The sequence below is a fragment of the Ammospiza nelsoni genome, chromosome 2, assembly GCF_027579445.1.
Source record: "Ammospiza nelsoni isolate bAmmNel1 chromosome 2, bAmmNel1.pri, whole genome shotgun sequence".
Classification (NCBI taxonomy): domain Eukaryota; kingdom Metazoa; phylum Chordata; class Aves; order Passeriformes; family Passerellidae; genus Ammospiza; species Ammospiza nelsoni.
In genome coordinates, this window is record NC_080634.1 from 120136530 (window position 1) to 120158767 (window position 22238).

Genomic DNA, 22238 nt, shown 5'->3' on the forward strand with positions numbered 1-22238 from the left:
GAGGCTCGGGCCGGGCTGGCTCAGGTTCGGGGAGCTCAGGGAAGGTTCGGGCAGGTTCGGGGCCGTTCGGGGCCATTCGGGGCCGTTCGGGACCGGGACACCCGGGGGGGGCGGGGCGCGCTCCCAACGGCCCCGCGGCGGCCGCGCCACCAGCGCCCCCCGGCGGCGCCGCGCGGAACTGCAGGAGCTGCGGAACCACCGGGAGCGGGAACTGAACCGGGAGCGGGAACAGAACCGGGAGCGGGGAACAGAACCGAGAGCGGGGAACAGAACCGGGAGCGGGGAACAGAACCGGGACTGGGGAACAGAATCGGAAGCGGGAACAGAACCGGGAGCGGGAACAGAACCGGGACTGGGGAACAGAACCGGGAGCGGGAACAGAACCGGGAGCGGGAACAGAACCGGGACTGGGGAACAGAACCGGGAGCGGGAACAGAACCGGGACTGGGGAACAGAATCGGAAGCGGGAACAGAACCGGGACCGGGGCTCGAGTGCTGGGAACAGAACTGGGACCGGGGCTGGTGAGCTCGGGACAGAACCAGCACTGGGGTTGGTGAGCTCGGGACAGAACCAGCACCAGCACCGGGGTTGGTGAGCTCGGGACAGAAGCAGCACCAGCACCGGGGCTGGTGAGCTCGGGACAGAAGCAGGCCCAGCCTGGGGCCGTTCCCTCTGCTCCTGTCCCGTTCTCTGTGAGCAGAACCCAGCTCCCAGCTGTCCCTCCTGCCAGGAGCCGTGCAGACGGACAGAGGGACAGAAGGACAGAGGGACAATGTGTCCGTGCCCCTGTGGAAAGCAGCCCAGGAGCAGCAGCAGGAACCTGTGAGCACAGCACAGATGCTCGGTGTCCATCCCCACCAGGAGCATTCCCAACAGCAGCAGCCACTCCTTGGACATTCCGTGTTTTATTGAGCTGGGACTCGGGGTGGGTGAGGTCCATGAGTTCAATAAATACTGCAGAACTGCCTGAAGCCCCACGGAGTTCGAGCAGGAAGGGAGTGCAGGAGCAGTGAATTGGTGAGAGGTGTAAAAAATCTAACAACTACCTGAGGAATGGAGCTCCCTGAAAAGAGATGGCAGGTGACCTTCAGCAATGGCATGTGGCCCTCACAGAATGGCACCTGACCTGTGGCCAAGGACAGCACTGGCTCCCCTGCCGGGAAACTGCCAAGCAATTCGATCAAATTAGTGAATTTAATGCAGAATAAAATGCAGGACAGCAGCTCTGCCTCTCCTGGCCCCACTGGAGGACACTCAGGCAGTGCCAGGCTGTCTGGCCAGGTGAGGGAGAAGAGCCCAGGAAGCAGCACCCCTTCCACCCATCTGCTCCTTCCAAGGGCGCTCTGGAAAGGCAGAGGAGGGACAAGGAGAGGGAGCAGCAGTGGGACAGAGGCTCTGGCAGGGTGGGGACGCTGCAGGTGTGCCAGCAGCTGTCCCTGTGCCCTGGCAGACACTGAACACACCCACCCTGGGGGCTCCCAGCCAAGGAAAAGGGACCAGCCAGGTGTGCTGCCCCTCTGGCACACCTGGAGCAGTCTTTGGTGACTGCAAGGCACAGTCTGGAGCGCCCAGGACAGACCTGTGAGTGGCACCAGCACCTCCCTGTCCCCAGTCCCACCTGCAGGGCTCCATGGAAGGCCACACAGAGCACTGAAATGGCTGGGAAGCCCAGCTACTAAAGCTATGTTCACCCCATCCCTGTGCATGGGGAAGCCACACCACCCCTCCCAGCCCAGCCCAGCCCAGCCCAGCCCAGCCCCAGCATCCTCACGTTCCTCCTGATGCTCCTGTCCCAGCAGCTCCAGCCAGGGGCAGGGGCTGTGCCGGATCCCCTAAGGGTGGGCCCTTAGGAGCCACACATGAGGCACTCCTCCCTGTTCTCCAGGGAGCACACCATGGCTGCCTTGTTCCTCTCCTTCTCCTCCTCCTCCCTGGACGCCTTCTCCCGCTCGCGCAGCTTCTCCTTGTTCAGGGTGAACTGGATGGGGTTGGCAGCTGGCTTCGTCCTCAGGTAGTACATGCCAGTCTTCAGGCCCTGGGGACAGGGGAGCTCAGGGCTGGGGACAGGACAGGGACCCCCAGCCCTGGGGACGCTCCAGAGAGGGACCCCCAGCTCTGGGGACACTCTAGAACAGGCACCCCCAGCTCTGGGGACACTCCAGAGCAGCACCCCCAGCTCTGGGGACGCTCCAGAGAGGGACCCCCAGCTCTGGGGACACTCCAGTGCAGGCACCCCCAGCTCTGGGGACACTCCAGGGCAAAACAGGATTCTTGGAAGGAAACAGCCATTTGCCCTTCCCAAAATCACTGAGACCAACTTGCTGTGCCAGAACTTACCAGTCCCTGTGTGCCAAACTCACCAGGCCCCATTTGTTGGGAACAACTTCCCCTAGTCCCAGGTACAGCTTTTGTTTTTTGGGAACAGGCCCTCCAATCCCAAACACTGCCCCTATTTGTTGGGAACAAGCCTTAATCCCAGGTAACGCCCCTGGTTTTGGGAACAAGCCCCCAGCCCCAGCTGATGCCCCATTTTGGGGAATGAGCCCCAATAATCCCAGTCGATGCCCTGTTTATGGGCAAGGAGCCCCAGTAATCCCTGTTTATGGGGAAGAAGCCCCAAGAACCCCTGTTTTGGGGAAGGAGCCAGCTGTACCTGTTTCCAGCCATAGAAGTGCATGCTGGTGAGCTTCCCGTAGTTGGGCTCAGCAATGTGGATGTTCAGGGACTGGCTCTGGTCGATGAAGGCCCCTCTGTCTGCAGCCATCTTCAGGATGGTTTTTTGGGAGATCTCCCACACGGTCTTGTAGAGCTGCTTCAGGTCATCGGGGATCTCAGGGATGTTCTGGAAGAACAGGAGGAGTTTGGCAGGGTGGGAAGCACTGACTGCCCAGTTATCCTCATTTATAAAAGGGAATTCTTCACTGACTGCTGGGCTCCAGCAATCCTGACTGGAACTGAGGCCTGTACAGCTGAGCTCTATCCCTGAGTCCAAACACAGAATCCCAGACTGGTTTGGGTCTGGAGGGGACCTTAAAGTTCACCTCATCCCACCCCTGCCATGGCAGGGACACCTCCCACTGTCCTCAGTGTCCAGCCTGGCCTTGGGCACTGCCAGGGATGCAGGGGCAACCCCAGCTGCTCTGGGCACCCTGTGCCAGGGCCTGCCCACCCTGCCAGGGAACAATTCCTCATTGCCAAATTCCCAAAAAACACAGTCCCTCATCCTCTGGCACTGAGAGCCATTTCCTGTGTCCTGTCCCTCCATCCCTTGTAAACTGTCTCTCTCCATGTTTCCTGTTAGCTCCTTTAGGCCCTGCAAGGCCAGAAATAGATCACCCTGGAGCCTTCTCCAGCTGAACAATCCCAATTCCCTCAGCCCTTCCTTGCAGGAGAGGTGCTCCATCCCTCTGATAACTTGGTGGCCTCCTCTGGGCATCCTGGGTCTGTGAGCACCAAGCCCACCTGCAAACCCCCTCAGCTCCCCCTCAGCAGTTACACGTGGAGATCAGGAAAGGCTCTTGCCCAGAGGGTGCTGGCACTGCCCAGGGAATGGGCACGGCCCCAAGGCTGCCACAGCTCCAGGAGCCTTTGGCCGGCGCTGCCAGGGATGCCCAGGCTGGGCTTGGTGGGCTCTGGGCAGGGCAGGGCTGGCACTGGGGGGTCCCTGGGGGTCCCTGCAGCTCAGGACATTCCATGATACTCCCTGCTATGAAACCAGCCCTTTGTCTCTTCCTGCTGAGTGGGAATCCAGAGGGAGCAGGAGGTGCCTGCAGCAATGCTGCCCCTGTACCTGGATGGAGCCGTTGTGGGCGATGATCTGGTTCTTCATCTCCTCGTTCCACAGGCCCCTCTCCGTGAGATCCTTCAGCAGGTGGGGATTCACAACCTGGCAGGGGCAGAGGCCAAAGGTTTTTAAATGGCTGAACAAGATCCTGCACATTCCTGACAGACCCTCACCCCTGGGAGTGCTCCAAGCCAGGCTGGACAGGCTGGGGGTACCCTGGGGTGGTGGAAGGTGTCCCTGCCATGGCAGGACTGGAGCTACATGATCTCTAAGGTCCCTCCAAACCATTCTGGGATTCTGCTGGACATGGCAAATGAGAAGGGGGCTGCATGGAACTGCCCTGCATGAGGAACTCCAAAAGATGGGAAAAGGAGAGATCTCAGCCTCTCAGTTACAGAGGCACTGGCCACAATCTGAGCTCCTAAAGAAGAGCGTGAACATCCAAGACTGATGTCAGGAGGGGAGAGAACAGAACAAGGGCAGGCTGAGTACTGGGAAGAAAACACAGCCCCCTCTTCCTGCTGGGACTGGGGTCCCTGTCCCCCAGCCCCACAGGGAGGCAGGGCAATGATCCTCCTGTTCCAGCTCCCACTCCTGTCAGGGGTGATCCTGCAGCCAGGAGGAATGGAGAGCACTGAGACACCCCAGAGGGGATGGACACACCTCCCAAACAGGGACAGCCTCCCTTTGTCCCCACAGGGGGCTTTGCTAACTCCAGCCTCCAGAACCCAACCTGTTTCACTCCCTTTCCTGCCTGACAGACCCCTCTGAGCCTGTGGAGCTCTTCCATGGCCCCTTCAGACCCTTGAGTGCTTCACAGCTCATTCTCAGGACCATGGTCTCAGCTTCTCTTCCTATATCCCTCCCATGACATCCCCACCCCCTCAGCAGTTATTCCTGCAGCCCACCCTGAGGCCCCACAAAGGCTTTTCCCAGACAAAAACAGCACTTGTTCATCATTTCTCTTATTCCCTGGTGACTGTGGGACACACAGAGCTGGATGCTTCAGCACCCAGTGCTCCAGGTCCCCTTGGGCACAAACACCAGGCTGAACCGAGCCCCAGGTGTGAGGCTCCCCTTGCCTTCCCCAGCCATAAAACGTCAGGCAAGAGCAGAGCTGGGGCCCAGAGCTCACCTGGAACTCCCCCGAGAGCACCCTGCGTGTGTAGATGTTGCTGGTATAGGGCTCGATGGACTCGTTGTTGCCCAGGATCTGGGCGGTGGAGGCCGTGGGCATGGGGGAAATGAGGAGGCTGTTCCTGACACCGTACCTGGGGACAACAGGACACGTCAGGGACCTGCAGCCAAGGGACGAGGGACGGGGAAGGGCCAGAACAGCAGGGAAATCAATCTGGGATAACCTGCCAAGCCTCACATCGCCCACAGGGAACAGGGAAGCACCGCTGAGCTGGCACTGGAGGTCAAGTGCAAGTGGAATTGGGGGCTTTGCTGTTCTCATCCCTCACCAGAGGCTTCCCCAAATGATCCAGTCATGGGTGGGGTGCAGGGAAGACAATCTGCCAGGCACTGCACCATCCCCAGCCCTGAGGCAGAGCTGAACCAGCAGCCCATGAAGAGGCTGAAACCTCTCCACACACAGGACAGGGGACAGATTTACCACGTTTAAAAATGAGAGCCAAACAGCCAGAATCAGTCCATGAGAGGCACTTCACACTTCAGGGATTCCTGTCCTCAGGATGTTCAAGGCTCAGCTTTTCCCTGGCAGCAGGGAAGAGCCCCAGGGCCAGCTCATGGCTCTCTCCTCACTATGTTTGTTCCATGGGGACACAAATCCTCCTGCTGGATGCATCCAAAACGGAATTAGGGCTCAGCTAAAGTAGAGCAGTGAGGGTGGGCTCCTTGGTTTTGGAAAGACAAAAAGGAAAGAAAACCACCCAAAAAACAGCTCAAAGGAAAGATCTGCTGGGTGGGGGGAACACATGGGGCTGTTTGCACACTTGGGCCCTGCCTTCAGCTCTCAGTAGACAGAACACATCAAATCCATATCCAAAGCCAGGCTGGATGGGGCTGGGAGCAGCCTGGGACAGTGAAGGTGTCCGTGCCCACGGCAGGGGGTGGCACTGGATGGGCTTTGAGGTCCTTCCCACCCAACCCAGTCTGGGTTTTATCTGACATCTGCTACAAACCGTGCAGGGTTACTCACTTGGCAATCTTCTCCTTCAGAGCCTTCCAGTCCCAGAGGTCAGAGGGGGTGACATTCCACATGTCATACTGAAGGATCTGAGGAACACAGTTTGGTCCAAGTTAGAGAGGGCACTCTTTTCTCCATGTTTCATAAAGGCCATTGGAAATGGACCTGTCATTCCTCTTAATTCTTCTCTCCCATTAGATCTCAGTGAAGCTCTGGTATGACCTAACAAACACTCCATCTTGTGACTGCTCCAGGGCACAGCCAGCACAGGCTGAGTCTGCTTGTCTTTTCAAATCACAGAATCCCAGAATATCCTGAGCTCGAGGGACCCCCAGGGGCCCCCCAGTGCCAGCCCAGAGCCCACCAAGCCCAGCCTGGGCATCCCTGGCAGCGCCGGCCAAAGGCTCCTGGAGCTGTGGCAGCCTCGGGGCCGTGCCCATTCCCTGGGCAGCCTGGGCAGTGCCAGCACCCTCTGGGCAAGAGCCTTTCCCTGCTGTGCAGCCTGAGCTGGCCCGGCCCGGCCCCAGGCGCTCCCTGGTGCTGTCCCTGTCCCAGAGCAGAGCTCGGAGCTGTCCCTGCGCTGCCCCTCGGGAGGAGCTGCAGCCCCGGGGAGCTCTGAGCTCAGGCTGCTCCAGCCTGGGCTGCCCAGGGCACCTCGGGGCCCTCCTGCCCCTGCCCCAGCCCCGTGTCCCTGCTCCGGGCCCTCTCCAACAGCTTCTGGTCTCTCGTTGACACACCCAGAGCTGCCCCAGCACTGGGGGTGAGGCTGCTCCAGCCCAGAGCAGAGTGGGACAATCCCTTCCCTCTGGGCAGTGATGGTGTCCCCGGGACAGGGATGTTCCTCCTGTTGCAGGGCACTGCTGACTCAGATCCTGCTGCCCGTGCACCAGGTCCCTGCAGGTCTCTGCAGCAGCCCAGGCACAGGATCAGCTCCCAGCTCCCCATCCCTGGCACTCACCCCCTTGCTGACTGGCGAGCCCTGGTAGGTGTCGTAGGGGCCCTGCTCCCTGGCCAGCTCACAGCTGGCCTCCAGGGCCCCGTAGTAGATGGTCTCAAAGATGTGCTGGTTGAGGCGCTGAGCCTCGGCGCTCTCGAAGGGGAACCGCATCAGGATGAAGGCGTCAGCCAGGCCCTGCACGCCGATGCCAATGGGCCGGTGCCGCCGGTTGGAGCGCTCCGCCTGCGGGACAAACACATGTCACCTACAGGACGGGGCATGTCACCTCCGGCACAGACACATCACCTCCAGCACAGGGCATGTCACCTCCGGCATGGTCACATCGCCTCCAGCACAGGGCATGTCACCTCCGGCATGGTCACATCACCTCCAGCACAGGACATGTCACCTCCGGCATGGTCACATCGCCTCCAGCACAGGGCATGTCACCTCCGGCATGGTCACATCACCTCCAGCACAGGGCATGTCACCTCCGGCACAGACACATCACCTCCAGCACAGGGCATGTCACCTCCGGCATGGTCACATCACCTCCAGCACAGGGCATGTCACCTCCGGCATGGTCACATCACCTCCAGCACAGGGCATGTCACCTCCAGCACAGACACAGCACAGCACAGACACAGCACCTCCAGCACAGGACATGTCACCTCCGGCACAGGGCACACTTCACCTCTAGCACAGGGCATGTCACCTCCAGTATGGACACATCACAGCACACACACGTCACCTCCAGCATGGACACACCACCACCTCCAGCACAGGACATGTCACCTCCAGCACAGGGCACACTTCACCTCCAGCACAGGGCATGTCACCTCCAGTATGGACACATCACAGCACACACACGTCACCTCCAGCATGGACACACCACCACCTCCAGCACAGGACATGTCACCTCCAGCACAGGGCACACTTCACCTCCAGCACAGGGCATGTCACCTCCAGTATGGACACACCACCACCTCCAGCACAGGACATGTCAACTCCAGCACACACAATGTCACCTCCAGCACAGGACACGTCACAGCACAGTCACCTCCAGCACACACACGTCACCACCTCCAGCAGAGCTGGGAAGGGCCCCAGGGAGCAAAGCCTCCTGCTGCAGCGTGCCATGAGCTCTGCATCAGCACTCCTTCCATCCTGCCACGGCTTGCTGAGCCCTGACTGAGTTTGTCACACCTTAGCACAGACTGGGATTGCTTAACCCAGGAAAGGGAGCCAGGTTTTCGAAGAGAACACTCAGCATTTTCTGATAAATGAAGACATTTAATAGGGCAGAATGACAGGATCGCTGAGGCTGGAAAACCCCTTGGAGCCTACCAAGTCCAACTGTTCCCCAGCAGAGCTAAGGCCACCATTGACCATGTCCCCAAGTGCCACATCCATGTGGATATTAAATCCCCTCCAGAGACGAGGACTTACCACTGCCCTGGGCATTCCGTGCCAGGGCTGGACAGCCCTTTCCATTAAGAAATCTTTCCTAACTCCCCTGACACAGGTCAAGGCCATTTCCTCATGTCCTTTTCCTCACTTTCTGTGGGCAGAGTCTCACCCCCACCTGGCTGCCCTCTCCTGTCAGGGAGCTCTAAAACCAGCCAAAATGAGGTATACTTTCTCAGGATCTTTCCAGGATCCTTCTCTCTGTTCTGCTTCCCTCTTTGTCCCTAGTGCTGGTCTGTGCCTCATGGAAATCCCCACACATGCAAAAATTCCAATGGCAGAAGCAGAGTGGGAAGCTCTCCTACAACTGCTCCACCACAGAGCTGCTCTGGGCTGAAGCTCAGGCAGGCACTGACAGGTCCCACCTGGGAACAAGCGGTTCATGGAGCTCCCAACAGGTCTATGGAGTTCCTCTGTGACCCCTGGTGTCCCAGACTGCTCTGGGATTGCCCTGGGCAGGATTCAGCCCTACTCACCTCTGGCACAGGGTAGTAGTTGATGTCAATGATTTTGTTGAGGTTTCTGACTATGACCTTGGTGACCTCAGCCAGCTTCTTGAAGTCGTAGGTGTGCTCAGGGGTCACGTACATGTTCAGGGCGATGGAGGCCAGGTTACACACGGCCACCTGTGGGCAGAGACAGGGGATCACTGGGAATGGGCCCAGAACACACAGCTCTGCCCCAAACCTATGGCAACAACCTGCCAGGGAACCTGCCAGGCTGGGAAAGTGCACCCCTTGGTCCTCTGGCACGTCAGAACTTGTGCAAAAGGTAACCACAATTCAGTAAGGCTCAGTGGAAATTGGTAAGACCAAAAAAAATCCCGCCCTGGTCAGTCCTACTGCCTGGAAACCATCCTTACACAGAATCCCAGAGGAACCTGGGTTGGAAGGAATTTTTAAGCCTGATTTGTTCCTTGTCACTTGCCCTTTGAAGGGTGTCTCATGTCATCCCAAATCCTCCATGGGAGTGGGAAGGGAACCCACAGTCAGTGGAAGGGCTGTGAGCACTCATCGGGTCAGGAGTTTCTCAGCTGCCTGCTCCCTTCCTAAGCAACATCAGACATATCCCAGAGAGCTGTCACAGGAGCACTCCCAGGCAGAGCTGCCCCAGGAGCTCTCCCAGCCTGCCCAGCACCCCGAGCTCCCGCTCTGCACCCACCTCGTCCTTGCTGGTGTACTCCACGATCTCGGTGCACAGGTTGCTGCACTTGATGGTGCCCAGGTTCTGCTGGTTGCTCTTCCTGTTGCAGGAGTCCTTGTAGAGCATGTAGGGGGTGCCAGTCTCGGTCTGGGACTCGATGATGGCGTACCAGAGCTGCTGGGCCTTCACCACCCTGCGCACGCGGCCCTGCCGCTCGTAGCTGCGGCACACGGGGAGGGAGCCCCGTCAGCCCCCAGCCCCAAACACCAGGGAGAGGCTCTGAGCTCCTCGGGACCTCCTCCCTGGGAGCCCTCACAGCAGGGCAGCAGCACTGCCCTTGTTTATGGGAGCCAATCTTTCACCACAGCAGCCACACAAAGCCACGGAGTGCCCTGAGTGGGGATCGCTCCAGGATGTCCCTCTAACGGGGCACTGTCCTCCTAACAGGCTGAAATGGTCATTCACACACAGCTCCACCCTGACAGGTCACAGTGTGAAGGACACAGCCCCATCCTCACACTTTTATCCATCTGACAGTGAGCCCAGTGGGCACCTCTGAGCCCTTGCCACAAACCTGTGCCACGGCCCCAGATCCCACAGGACACAGGCAGCTCTGGGAGAGGATGGCACCACTTACAGGTCTGCTCCTTCTTCTTACCTCTCATAGAGCTTCTCAAATTCCTCTCCCCAGACATCATCCAGGCCAGGACACTCATTTGGGCACATTAAGGACCAGTCCTGTACGGGGGAAAAATATTCAGAGGAAATCTTTAGGCACCCTGTTAATTAAAGCTGTGGCTACCCCACCCCTGGAAGTGTCCAAGGCCTGGCTGGATAGGGTTTGGAGCAATCTGGCACAGTGGAAGATGTCCCTGCCCACAGCAGAGGGTGGCACTGGATGAGTTTTAAGGTCCCTCCCAAACCAAACCAGTCTGGGATTCTCTGAAATACAAGCAGGCATAAAAACAATTTACTGAGAAAATGCTGATGCCTCAAGGAAACCCCAGAGCCCAAAAATCCAAGGACAAGTCATGGGCTGTGAGATTAAGGCCTGAAGCAAAACATTGAGTTGCAGCTGCCCAGTTCCATTCTCCACCAGCACAGCCAAGTTCTCAAACAAGGTGCAGCAGCTCCTCCAGGAAGGTCCTGGAAGGAACAAGGAGCAAAGCAGCTCTGCAGCCTTTGCTGAGCTCCTTCAGGGCTGCTCACCTGCTCCTCCACTACCAGACCTTTTCTGTGCCAGCCAAGTTCTCACCTGGTTGGTTTCCACTCGCTTCATGAAGAGATCAGGGATCCAGAGAGCAAAGAACAGATCCCTGGCTCGCTGCTCTTCTTTCCCTGTGTTCTTCTTCAAGTCCAGGAACTCAAAGATGTCCAAGTGCCACGGCTCCAGGTAGATGGCAAAAGCCCCAGGTCTCTGGAACACAATCTGGGTCAGAACAAACTGCCCTTGGAAAGAAACCTCCTGCCCTGCTCCTGAGTGTCCACAACACCCCAAACCAGCTGGGAACTGGGGGGCAGCACCAGACACCAGCACAAGGGGAAGAACGCCCTGTTATGATTTATAGAACACATTTATGATGTGTCACCCACAGCCACCCCATCAGCTCCCTGATGGTCATGGGACAGCCCCTGCAGTGTGGAAGCTCTCCCACTACCCCAGGCTCCCTGCTGGACCTCGTTTAAGGTACCTTGTTTCCACCTTGATCCACGTAGCGGGCGGTGTTGTTGTACACCCTCAGCATGGGAACGAGCCCGTTGGAATTCCCGTTTGTCTGCAGAGGCACAGGAAAACCATCAGCCAAACTCCCTGCAGGGGCTGCCCTGCACCTCCTGTGGGTCCTTCCTCAGGCTGCAGAGCTCTTACACTGAGCACCACCAATTATTTCTAGTCCCTTCCCCACACGTTTTATAACAAATACGTATATATCAGCCACGTGTCCCAGAGTTAATAAAATGTCCCTCCTAATTTCTTTGTCCTACATTATGTCACCTAAAGGCTTGCAGGGTTTACACACACTGTGACAAGAAACCCCAAACGTCTGGGGCAGTCAGAGACACAGAAAGGCAAAGGGCTGGTGCACAAGTGTCTGGGCATATTCCTAGGCTGCTAACAGACAAACATGGAATTGTCTGACCAAACACTGGAGTAAGATCCTCTTTCTGGAAAGGTTTCTATGAGGAAGCCAAAACACCAGGGAAAGCCAACCTTCCTGCCTTAGGCCAAGGGACAACTGAGGGAGGCTCAGTGAAGTAAGAGAGAGGCAGCAGTGGTTTGGCATCTCCTGGGAGCAGCAGCAGTATCCCTGTGCTGTCCCTGTCCCTGGGGTGACTCAGAGAGGGCCAGGCACTCACCCCAGCAATGTAGCTGCCTGTAGCACGGATGCAGCTCACGGCAAGGCCAATGCCCCCAGCAGACTTGGAGATGAGGGCACACTGCTTCAGGGTGTCGTAGATGCCTTCGATGCTGTCATCCTTCATGCACAGCAGGAAGCAGCTGAAGGACACAAATGGTTTCAGCACACAGAGGTGGGAAGCAAAAGTCAGAAGTGTTTCAACAGGCTGCAAAAACCAGGGCAAACACGGGGCCTTTAGCACGCTCCACAAAGCAATCCCACAAGCGTGGAATAAAGGACAAAACAGAAAACACCGTGAGCAGTACTTGTACTGCTGATACCTCTGCTACCAAACATCTTTAATCAAGGAATCGTGGAATAGCCTGAGCTGGAAGGGACCCACAAGGATCAGAGTCCAATTTATGGTCCTGCACAATTCCACCCTGGGCAACCCTGGCAGCCTTGGGGCCATGCCCATTGTCTGGGGAGCCTGGGCAGTGCCCAGCACCCTCTGGGGAAGAACTTTTCCCAATACATTGACACAAACCTTTATAAAAATATAATCATTTTCCTGATATATATGATATCAAAAAATGTATCAGATATGCTTTTAGGTAACTAAATTTTTAGAAACTAATTTTTAGAAAATTACCAGGATTCATTTGGTAACCTACAGCAGACTATGCACATCAAGAACGTTCCAATATAACACAGCCATGCAAAGGTTTCCAATATCTCTAGAGCTCACAGAAACCTGGGTATTTTTCTCCAAGGACAGCTAAACCTTGACAGCAGCTCCTGAAAACATCACAGAACACACGCAGGAACTCAGCTGCTCATTTCAGAGGCTGTGCTAGCATCTCTCTTGAGCAGATGTGATCCCCAGGGGCTCCCTGCGGCCAGGGGGCAGGCAGAGCAGAGCAGAGCAGAGCACCTGGACAGCTGGGGGCGGTTGGTGCCCGCGTTGAAGAGCGTGGGCGAGGCGTGGGTGAACCAGCGCTCCGACAGCAGGTTGTAGGTCTCGATGGCCGCCTCGATGTCGCCCTTGTGGATGCCCACGGCCACCCTCATCAGCATGTGCTGGGGACGCTCAGCAACTGCAGGGACACAGCCAGGAATGCCAGGGCTGCCTTGGGAGAGACCTCACACCCACCCAGTGCCCCCCTGCCATGGCAGGGACACCTCCCACTGTCCCCAGGGTCCAGCCTGGCCTTGGGCACTGCCAGGGGTGCAGGGGCAGCCCCAGCTGCTCTGGGCACCCTGTGCCAGGGCCTGCCCACCCTGCCAGGCAGGAAATTGTTCCTAATATCTGATCTAAACCTGTAATTTTTCAGTGTGAGGCCATTCCCTGTGTGCTGTCCCTGCATCCCCTGGCAATTGTCTCTCTCCAGCTTTCCTGGGGCTCCTCCAGGCCCTGCAAGGCCACCCTGAGCTCAGCCCAAAGCTTCTCCTGTGCAGGTGAACAATGCCAGCTGTGCCAGCCTTTCCTGCCAGCAGAGCTGCTCCATCCCTCTGCCCATCCTGGAGCCTCCTCTGGGCTCTGCAGCAGCTCCAGCTCCTCCCTGGCTGGGGCAGCTCTGCAGCTGGGAAATACCTATGGGGCACAGGGACACAATCCCCCTTTTCCTGCTGCCCACAATGGAGTGTGCCCAGGGCACAGGGATTTTGGGATGCCAAGGCAGGTGGCTGGGGCATGCCCAGCCCCTCAGCCACCAAGCAAACCAGAAGGCGAGGGAGGAACAAGACTCCATGTGACAGTCACAGGGTCACAGCAGCAAGCTCCAAACGCTGCAGCGGGACACCTGAGCCAGAGTTTTCATGGAATCACAGAGTCATTGGCCTCGGAAGGAACTTGAGTTCTCCAGCCCAACTCCTGCTCAGACAGCACCAGATCTGTTTATTCAGGACTGCATCCCATCAGGCTTTGGAAAACTCAAGGAACAATCTGCTCCAATGCTCAGCTGCTCTCATGGAGGAGGGAAAACCCCCCACCTGTACTGACAGTTAAATTCAATCAAATATGCACTCCAGAATCCAATTATGTTTCAGCTTTATGATATTATAATTAATCTCTGGCCCGTCTGGTGTCCCAGGATATCCAAGCCAAGGGCCTGCATCACTGGCTGCACAGTACCTAAACTTAGCTTTAATTTAATTTAAATTAACTCAAATTTTTAAGAAGTGCTCAGCACTAGGAACAGCCCTTACCTTTGGAGTTGATTTTCAGCAAGTAGGAGCGTTCCAGAGTCTTTAAAAGAGAGGATGGATTTTAGCAAACAGGCAGATTTGAATTTTTTTAAAAACCCTGTCAACTCCAAACTCAACCATCTCCACACCCCTCATCCCACAGTTCACCAGCCCTGCACTCTGCTGCTCCTCTCTTTATCAGCTTAATGAGGTGATTAATGACTGAAAAGGCACAATTCCATGGGAAGATTCCAACACTGCTTTGGATTACAGAGTGTGGAGCACAGCAGGAGGTCCCACACTGTCCCGGAGCCACAGGAGCTCCCTGCTCAGAACCCTAAACCTGAGGCAGAGCCAAAGCACAGCAGCACAGCTGAGCTGGGTGTGGGGCAGCAGAGCAGCCCCTGGGGTGCTGTGGGGAGATGTCCCAGCAGCACAGGGAGGATAAATGCGTGGGATGACACCCTGAGAGAACTGCTCCACTGAACAATGGGAACAGCAAAAATCCCTTCTCTGGCTAATTGAGGATTCCTTTAGGAATGGCATCCAACAACACTGACTGGGATCTGCTGTGAAAGCCAGCCCAACAGTTAAAATATTCCAGCAGCAAGGAAACTCCATGACTCATCCCACTGGACATCTTCACAGCCCCACTGGTGTGCCACCCCCTCCTGTGCCCCCCCTTGCCCGGTCCAGATGATTCCACAATGATCCCACCCTTCCCAGCAGAGCCAGGAGCAACGTGCTCTTTACCTTAAAGCCAAAGTAGTTGTAGGAGAAGTCTCTGTCGTAGATGATGGCGGAGTTCAGGCGCTGGCAGGAAATAACAAAATTGATTTTGACAACAATGTTATTTGTAACTGTTGGCATTCCTGGCCCCAAAGCTCTGCTGTGTGAGGGGCACCAGAGCACAGGAATGAAGCAGGAACAGCACTTCCCCCAAAACAACAAAAGCACAGCTTCAACAACTTTTCTCACTCAGGTTTTGGCCGAATTTACTGAAATCTAATTGGACAACAAGAAACAAAACACAGAACCAAAGGACAAAAGGAACTTCCCAGTCAGAACACAGACCTGGAATGACCTGGAAACCGAACCCAAATCTTTTCTCTCCCTCCTGTGCTGCCTCACTTTGCTGCAGCGCAAGGTACTTCTTCTCAAATTAATTACTTCAGCTGATCATGGCAGTGGGAACATCCAAGAAAACAAATTTTACTATAAAAACATCCACAGAGGAAGAAAACTCCTATATCCCCTCTTACACTCTCCACTCATGCCCTGCACCGGTTTCTGTGTTGGCTTCTTACCCTAAAACAAACATGGCTTGCTTAAAAAATAAGAAAAGCAAGTGATTAAAGTTTTCAAAATTCAGTGCAGTGGTTCAGAAGTGAAAAGAACCCCAGTACTTACATCTTTGTTGGCCAGAACTATGTCCAGAGTCTCTTTGGAGATCATAGGGGAGTGCTTCCCATTGTGGGGGTTGATGTAGGTGTAGAGATCCTCCATCACATCTGCAGGGAAAGGGATGTGAGCAGGGCATGTCCAGGCCTGTCCCTGCAGTACCTGGCACTGGGATTCAGGGGCAGGCAAGGCAGGAAAGCCCTTGGGAATAATCCCTCCAGCCCTTCAAACACACGGCTGCTCTTCTGCTGCTCAGCAATGCCAGCCTGAACAATCCCCTTCTTCCACTACATATTCTGTCAAAACCCCACTGTGAAAAGTAACAAATAGGGAGGAAGGTGGCTAGAACCTGATCTCAATCCATCACGTTCTTCACCATGCCATTTCTACAACTGCTTTTCACAAACCAGGCAATTCTGTTTGCCTTGGGAAACTCGTGGGTTTCATCCCCACGGCATTTTCAGCCAGCCTGGGTGCTCAGGAGCTCCCACTGGAGAGATTTCCCGATTTCTGTGCCCCAAACCGGTCTGTCTGTGCCTCCCCCCAGCAGCTGGAGGCATTCACCCACCACTGAAGACTTTCTTGGTCTCCTTGTGCAGGTTGGAGACGGCGATGCGGGCGGCCAGGATGGCGTAGTCGGGGTGCTTGGTGGTCAGCGTGGCGGCGGTCTCTGCGGCCAGAGTGTCCAGCTCCACCGTGGTGACCCCGCTGTAGAGCCCCTGGATCACCTTCATGGTGATCTGAGCCTGCAGGAGGGAGAGGCCGAGCTCAGGGAGCCCCCTGGAACAGAGGGAGCCAGCACCGCGAGCTGGGCGGGGAGAGCAAACTGGGACAGACTGGGAATGGAGCAAACTGGGACAGACTGGGAATGGAGCAAACTGGGACAGACTGGGAATGGAGCAAACTGGGACAGACTGGGAATGGAGCAAACTGGGATGGGGACTGGGAATGGAGCAAACTGGGACAGAGACTGGGAATGGAGCAAACTGGGACAGACTGGGAATGGAGCAAACTGGGATGGAGACTGGGAATGGAGCAAACTGGGACAGAGACTGGGAATGGAGCAAACTGGGACAGACTGGGAATGGAGCAAACTGGGACAGACTGGGAATGGAGCAAACTGGGACAGACTGGGAATGGAGCAAACTGGGACAGACTGGGAATGGAGCAAACTGGGACAGACTGGGAATGGAGCAAACTGGGACAGACTGGGAATGGAGCAAACTGGGATGGGGACTGGGAATGGAGCAAACTGGGACAGAGACTGGGAATGGAGCAAACTGGGACAGACTGGGAATGGAGCAAACTGGGATGGGGACTGGGAATGGAGCAAACTGGGACAGAGACTGGGAATGGAGCAAACTGGGACAGACTGGGAATGGAGCAAACTGGGACAGACTGGGAATGGAGCAAACTGGGACAGACTGGGAATGGAGCAAACTGGGACAGACTGGGAATGGAGCAAACTGGGACAGACTGGGAATGGAGCAAACTGGGACAGACTGGGAATGGAGCAAACTGGGACAGACTGGGAATGGAGCAAACTGGGATGGGGACTGGGAATGGAGCAAACTGGGACAGAGACTGGGAATGGAGCAAACTGGGACAGACTGGGAATGGAGCAAACTGGGACAGGGACTGGGAATGGAGCAAACTGGGACAGACTGGGAATGGAGCAAACTGGGACAGGGACTGGGAATGGAGCAAACTGGGACAGACTGGGAATGGAGCAAACTGGGACGGGGACTGGGAATGGAGCAAACTGGGACAGACTGGGAATGGAGCAAACTGGGACAGGGACTGGGAATGGAGCAAACTGGGACAGACTGGGAATGGAGCAAACTGGGACAGAGACTGGGAATGGAGCAAACTGGGACGGGGACTGGGAATGGAGCAAACTGGGACAGGGACTGGGAATGGAGCAAACTGGGACAGACTGGGAATGGAGCAAACTGGGACAGGGACTGGGAATGGAGCAAACTGGGACAGGGACTGGGAATGGAGCAAACTGGGATGGGGACTGGGAATGGAGCAAACTGGGACAGACTGGGAATGCTCCTGGACAAGGACTGGGGACAAGGCCTGCAGGGACAGCACCCAGGGAATGGCTGCCAGTGCCAGAGGGCAGGGCTGGGTGGGATCTTGGCCATGAGGAATTGTTCCCTGGCAGGGTGGGCAGGCCCTGGCACAGGGTGCCCAGAGCAGCTGGGGCTGCCCCTGCATCCCTGGCAGTGCCCAAGGCCAGGCTGGACACTGGGGACAGTGAGAGGTGTCCCTACCATGGCAGGGGGGGCGCTGGGTGGCTTTAAAACTTCATTCCAACCCAAACCCTGCTGGGACTCTGTCAGGAGGGTTTCCTGGCAATAGGATTGACCAGTCTCTACTGAACTGCTGCTACTTTTGCACAACTCATGGGATTTACAGCCTCACAGGGAGCATTAGCACAGGGTTTGGGAGGGGCACTGCTGGCCTGCGAAGCTTCTGGCACAAGCAGGTCCAAGTGCCAAAGGAGAAACTAAGCTCCAGGGAAACAGGTCACACACGACTGCAGAATAAATAAGAATTCAGGGGCACAAGGAGGCAGGAGGACTTGGAATTTCACTTCTGTCCTCAGCATCAACTCCCAGTCACTGGGGGCAATTCAGGGCATTTCATGCTGTGGTCACCAAGTCACCAGTGTCCTCCTCTGCCGTCCATCCCAAAGAGTTTTGGGTACAGGACCAATGGCAACTGGAATTTCAGACAGGAGAATGGCTCATGAGAAGCTGGGAGATGGAAGAGCCTTAACTGGTGACTCCAAATGGCCAGACTGGGTCTGGAACCTCATAAAAATCTCACAGACCCAGTGGATCCAATGGGGAGTCATCCTGGCCACAGGCTTTGGAAGGAGAAGCCTCCATGAGTGGGATCAATGCCCACCCCAAATCAGCTCAGAAAACCAAGCAGGGATGTGGCAATGGCAGGGAATTCTGTCCTGCTGCTTGACCAGGAGGGGATCCAGAGCTATTTCCATGTGGCATTGCTCCAGCTTTGCAGGCTGACCCTGGCAGCAACTTACCAAATCCAAAATATCAGAACTGGAACAAAACAACTCGTTTTTTTAACTACCAGGGGCTCAATGGCTTCTCCAAGGTGGGAAAGGGATCTATGGCAGGGAAAGGGGATTTTCCCCTCCACAGTCTCTGCAGTTGGGAAGCAAAATACCTCAGAGCACAAAAATTCCAACAAACCCATTCTGGATGTGCCTGCCAAGAGTTCAGGGAATCACAGAACATCCTGAGCGGGAGAGGACCCCCAGGAATCCCAAACCCAACCTGGGACACTCCAGGAACTCCTGCCCAGGAGAGGAGGGGTCAGGCAGGGGATGGCACTCACGGGATCCACGAAGTCGGCGTTGAGGCCGTAGCAGAGCTTCTGGATGCGCGAGGTGATCTTGTCAAACATGACCCGCTCCTGGCGCCCGTCTGCAACACACACACACACACACACACACACACACACACGGGGCAGCCCAGTGAGAGCCAGCTCAGAACAGAGCAGCCCCAGTAAGAACCAGCAGAGCACAGAACAGCCCCCGCCCCATCACAGTGCAGTCCCAGTAAGAACAAGTTCAGAACAGAACAGCCCCGCCCAGGCTCACCAGTGCTGCGCCAGTAACAACCAGCCAGCACAGAGCACCCCAGGGCAGCCCCAGTAAAAAACAGCCAGCACAGAGCACCCCAGGGCAGCCCCTCCAGTAAGAACCAGTTCAGAACAGAGCACCCCAGTGCAGCCCCAGTAAAAAACAGCCAGCACAGAGCACCCCAGGGCAGCCCCAGTAAGAACCAGCCAGCACAGAGCACCCCAGTGCAGCCCCAGTAAGAACCAGTTCAGAACAGAGCACCCCAGGGCAGCCCCAGTAAAAAACAGCCAGCACAGAGCACCCCAGGGCAGCCCCAGTAAGAACCAGCCAGCACAGAGCACCCCAGGGCAGCCCCAGTAAGAACCAGTTCAGCACAGAGCACCCCAGTGCAGCCCCAGTAAAAAACAGCCAGCACAGAGGACCCCAGGGCAGCCCCAGTAAGAACCAGTTCAGCACAGAGCACCCCAGTGCAGCCCCAGTAAAAAACAGCCAGCACAGAGGACCCCAGGGCAGCCCCAGTAAGAACCAGTTCAGCACAGAGCACCCCAGGGCAGCCCCAGTAAGAACCAGTTCAGCACAGAGCACCCCAGTGCAGCCCCAGTAAAAAACAGCCAGCACAGAGCACCCCAGGGCAGCCCCAGTAAGAACCAGCCAGCACAGAGCACCCCAGGGCAGCCCCAGTAAGAACCAGCCAGCACAGAGCACCCCAGTGCAGCCCCAGTAAGAACCAGTTCAGAACAGAGCACCCCAGGGCAGCCCCAGTAAAAAACAGCCAGCACAGAGCACCCCAGGGCCGCCCCTCCAGTAAGAACCAGTCCAGTACAGAACGCCCCTGCCCAGCCCCTCCCGTGGGGGAATTCGGTGTGGGAATCACCAGGGAGTAGGGTGGGGTGCTTGGGTGGGTACAATGAAAGGGGAGGCTCCCCCTCCACCCCAAGAATCCCGACCTAAAACTGCACCAACCCAACTCCCAGGGTGGGGACCCAACTGAGGGTCACCCCCCACCTCAGCCTGGGGACCCCCGGGACCAAAAGATGGGGAGACCAACCCAAAGCTCCTGCCATTGCACCCAAGCCAAAGGAGAGGTCTCACCCCTCACTATGGGTGTTAGGGGGGAGCTCCCTCACTCTGGCTCCCCCAAAGCCGAGGGGAGCCCATCTCCTCCCAGCGGGGGCCATCAGAGCTGAGGGGATCCATCCTCCCATGGAGGACAGGGCGGGCACCCTCTCTGCTCTCTGTGGTGCCATGAGGGGGACCCACAAAGCCAAAGGGGTCACACCATGTGCCATCCCCCCCAAAGCTGAGGGGAGCCCGCCCCTCACATGCCATGAGGGACCATTCCAAAATGGGGGATCCCCATCTGCTTACCTTGGGTGCCACGCAAGGGACCCCCAAAGCAGAGGGAATCCCAGAAAGGGGCAGGAATTCCCCTTCAGGTGCTCCGAGGGACCTCTAAAACCGAGGGGTCCTGTGCCCATACCCTGGGTGCCCTGGGCAGGACAGAGCCCCCCATCCCCGACACTCGATACCCCCAGGGCAGCGGGGCTCCCCCTCATGGGCCCCCCGGCACCCCCGGGGCGGGGGAGGCGCTCACCCCGCTTCACGACGTGCATGGTGGCGGCGGGTTCCCCTCAGTCCCTCTCGATGTCCCCCTCAGCCCCTCTCGGTGCCTCCGCGCCCGCCGCTTCCCGCGCCCGCCGCGCGCGCCCCGCCCCGCTGAGGCGGCCGCCGCCATCTTGCCTGCGGGCGCGGTTCCCTGCCTGGCCCCTTCTCGCACCGCCCGGCTCTCGGCGCTGCCCGTGGCCGCGGGCAGACACCGATCCCGACCCTCATCCCGACAGTGTCCCCGCTTTCCCCCCGGGAATCGCCGCTGCGTCGGGGAACAACGCGCATCCTGCCCGCTTCAAAGATGGCGGCCCCAGCGCTCCCCCCCCCTTCGCCGGGGAGGAGCCGGAGGGACAGCACGGGACTGAGGGCGCCAAAGACAGAGCCCGCCGAGGGACAAAAACCTCGAACTGAAACGCCAACACAGTAATTATGTTAAATTTAATTATCCTGAATCAAGGCCCAGGCGTGAAACGTGTGAATAAACTTTGAGTCCCACTGCCCAGGGAGCTAGTGGGGTCCCTGCCCCTGGGGGTGTCCAAGGAACAACTGCACAGGAGCAATCTGAGGCTCTGCTGTGGAACGGGCCCGGGGCACAGGAGCAGCAGGGAAAGAGATTAAATTACAGAAAGTTCTGTCCCAAAAGCTGCAAAGCTGCACCTGCAGAGCCTCCAGCCCTGGGACACCAGCAGCAGGAGCAGCTGGAGCTGCTGGAGAGAGCCCAGAGGGGCTGCAGCCAGGCTGGGAGAGCTGGGGGTGCTCACCTGGAGAGGAGAAGCTGCAGGGAGAGCTCAGAGCCCCTGGCAGGGCCTGCAGGGGCTCCAGCAGAGCTGCAGAGGGACTGGGGACAAGGCCTGCAGGGACAGCACCCAGGGAATGGCTGCCAGTGCCAGAGGGCAGGGCTGGGTGGGACATTGGCAATGAGGAATTGTTCCCTGGCAGGGTGGGCAGGCCCTGGCACAGGGTGCCCAGAGCAGCTGGGGCTGCCCCTGCACCCCTGGCAGTGCCCAAGGCCAGGCTGGACACTGGGGACAGTGGGAGGTGTCCCTGCCATGGTAGGGTGGCACTGGGTGGGATTTAGGGTCCCTCCCAACGCAAACCATTCCATGGATCTGCAGGTCCCATGAGGGCTCAGGGCAGCAGTACCAAAGCCCTGCTGAGGTGCCTGTGCAGAACCCAAACCCAAACAGCACCAGTTCCCCCCCAGTCCCACTCTGAGTGTCCCTATGGCACTGGGGCAGGGAACACCTCCTGGCTGTGGTTGCAGCCTGTGGGGTGACCCTTCCCCACGCTGGGAGGAGCAGGAGCCACAGCCAAATGTGGCAGCACACCAGAAATGCTGGGATTTGCTCCATGACGGGACAATGAACCATCAACCCTTGGGCTGAGGCCGATCCTGAGGGGCTCAGAGAGACATCCCAGGGCTCAAAGAGGCTGGAAATTCCATTTTTTATTGCTTGTGGATGGGGCTCTGTCCCTTCCAAGGTGAGGGCATTGGTTCAGATTCCAAGTTCAGATTCCAAGCCAGAACCACCAGGGGTTCCTCAGCCCCCAGGGTGGGTGGGAAGTGCCCAATGCACCAGGTGAGCCTGGTCCTGCTCAG

At 57.3% G+C, this 22238-nt stretch overlaps 1 protein-coding gene across 1 annotated transcript; it reads right to left on the reverse strand.

The window, feature by feature from the left end:
* Positions 1 to 905: 905 nt before the first annotated feature.
* Positions 906 to 20673, reverse strand: RRM1 (ribonucleotide reductase catalytic subunit M1). The gene is made up of 19 exons (XM_059493772.1): positions 20625 to 20673; positions 18784 to 18872; positions 15977 to 16154; positions 15418 to 15518; positions 14761 to 14820; positions 14029 to 14068; positions 12755 to 12917; positions 11840 to 11981; positions 11176 to 11259; positions 10740 to 10901; positions 10143 to 10222; positions 9503 to 9704; positions 8818 to 8967; positions 6896 to 7117; positions 5950 to 6026; positions 4921 to 5056; positions 3792 to 3887; positions 2655 to 2843; positions 906 to 2036 (listed from the first exon to the last, which is right to left on the reverse strand). The coding sequence occupies exons 1-19, from the start codon at positions 20641 to 20643 to the stop codon at positions 1848 to 1850; spliced, it is 2379 nt and encodes a 792-aa protein (XP_059349755.1). The 5' UTR covers positions 20644 to 20673; the 3' UTR covers positions 906 to 1847.
* Positions 20674 to 22238: the final 1565 nt, after the last annotated feature.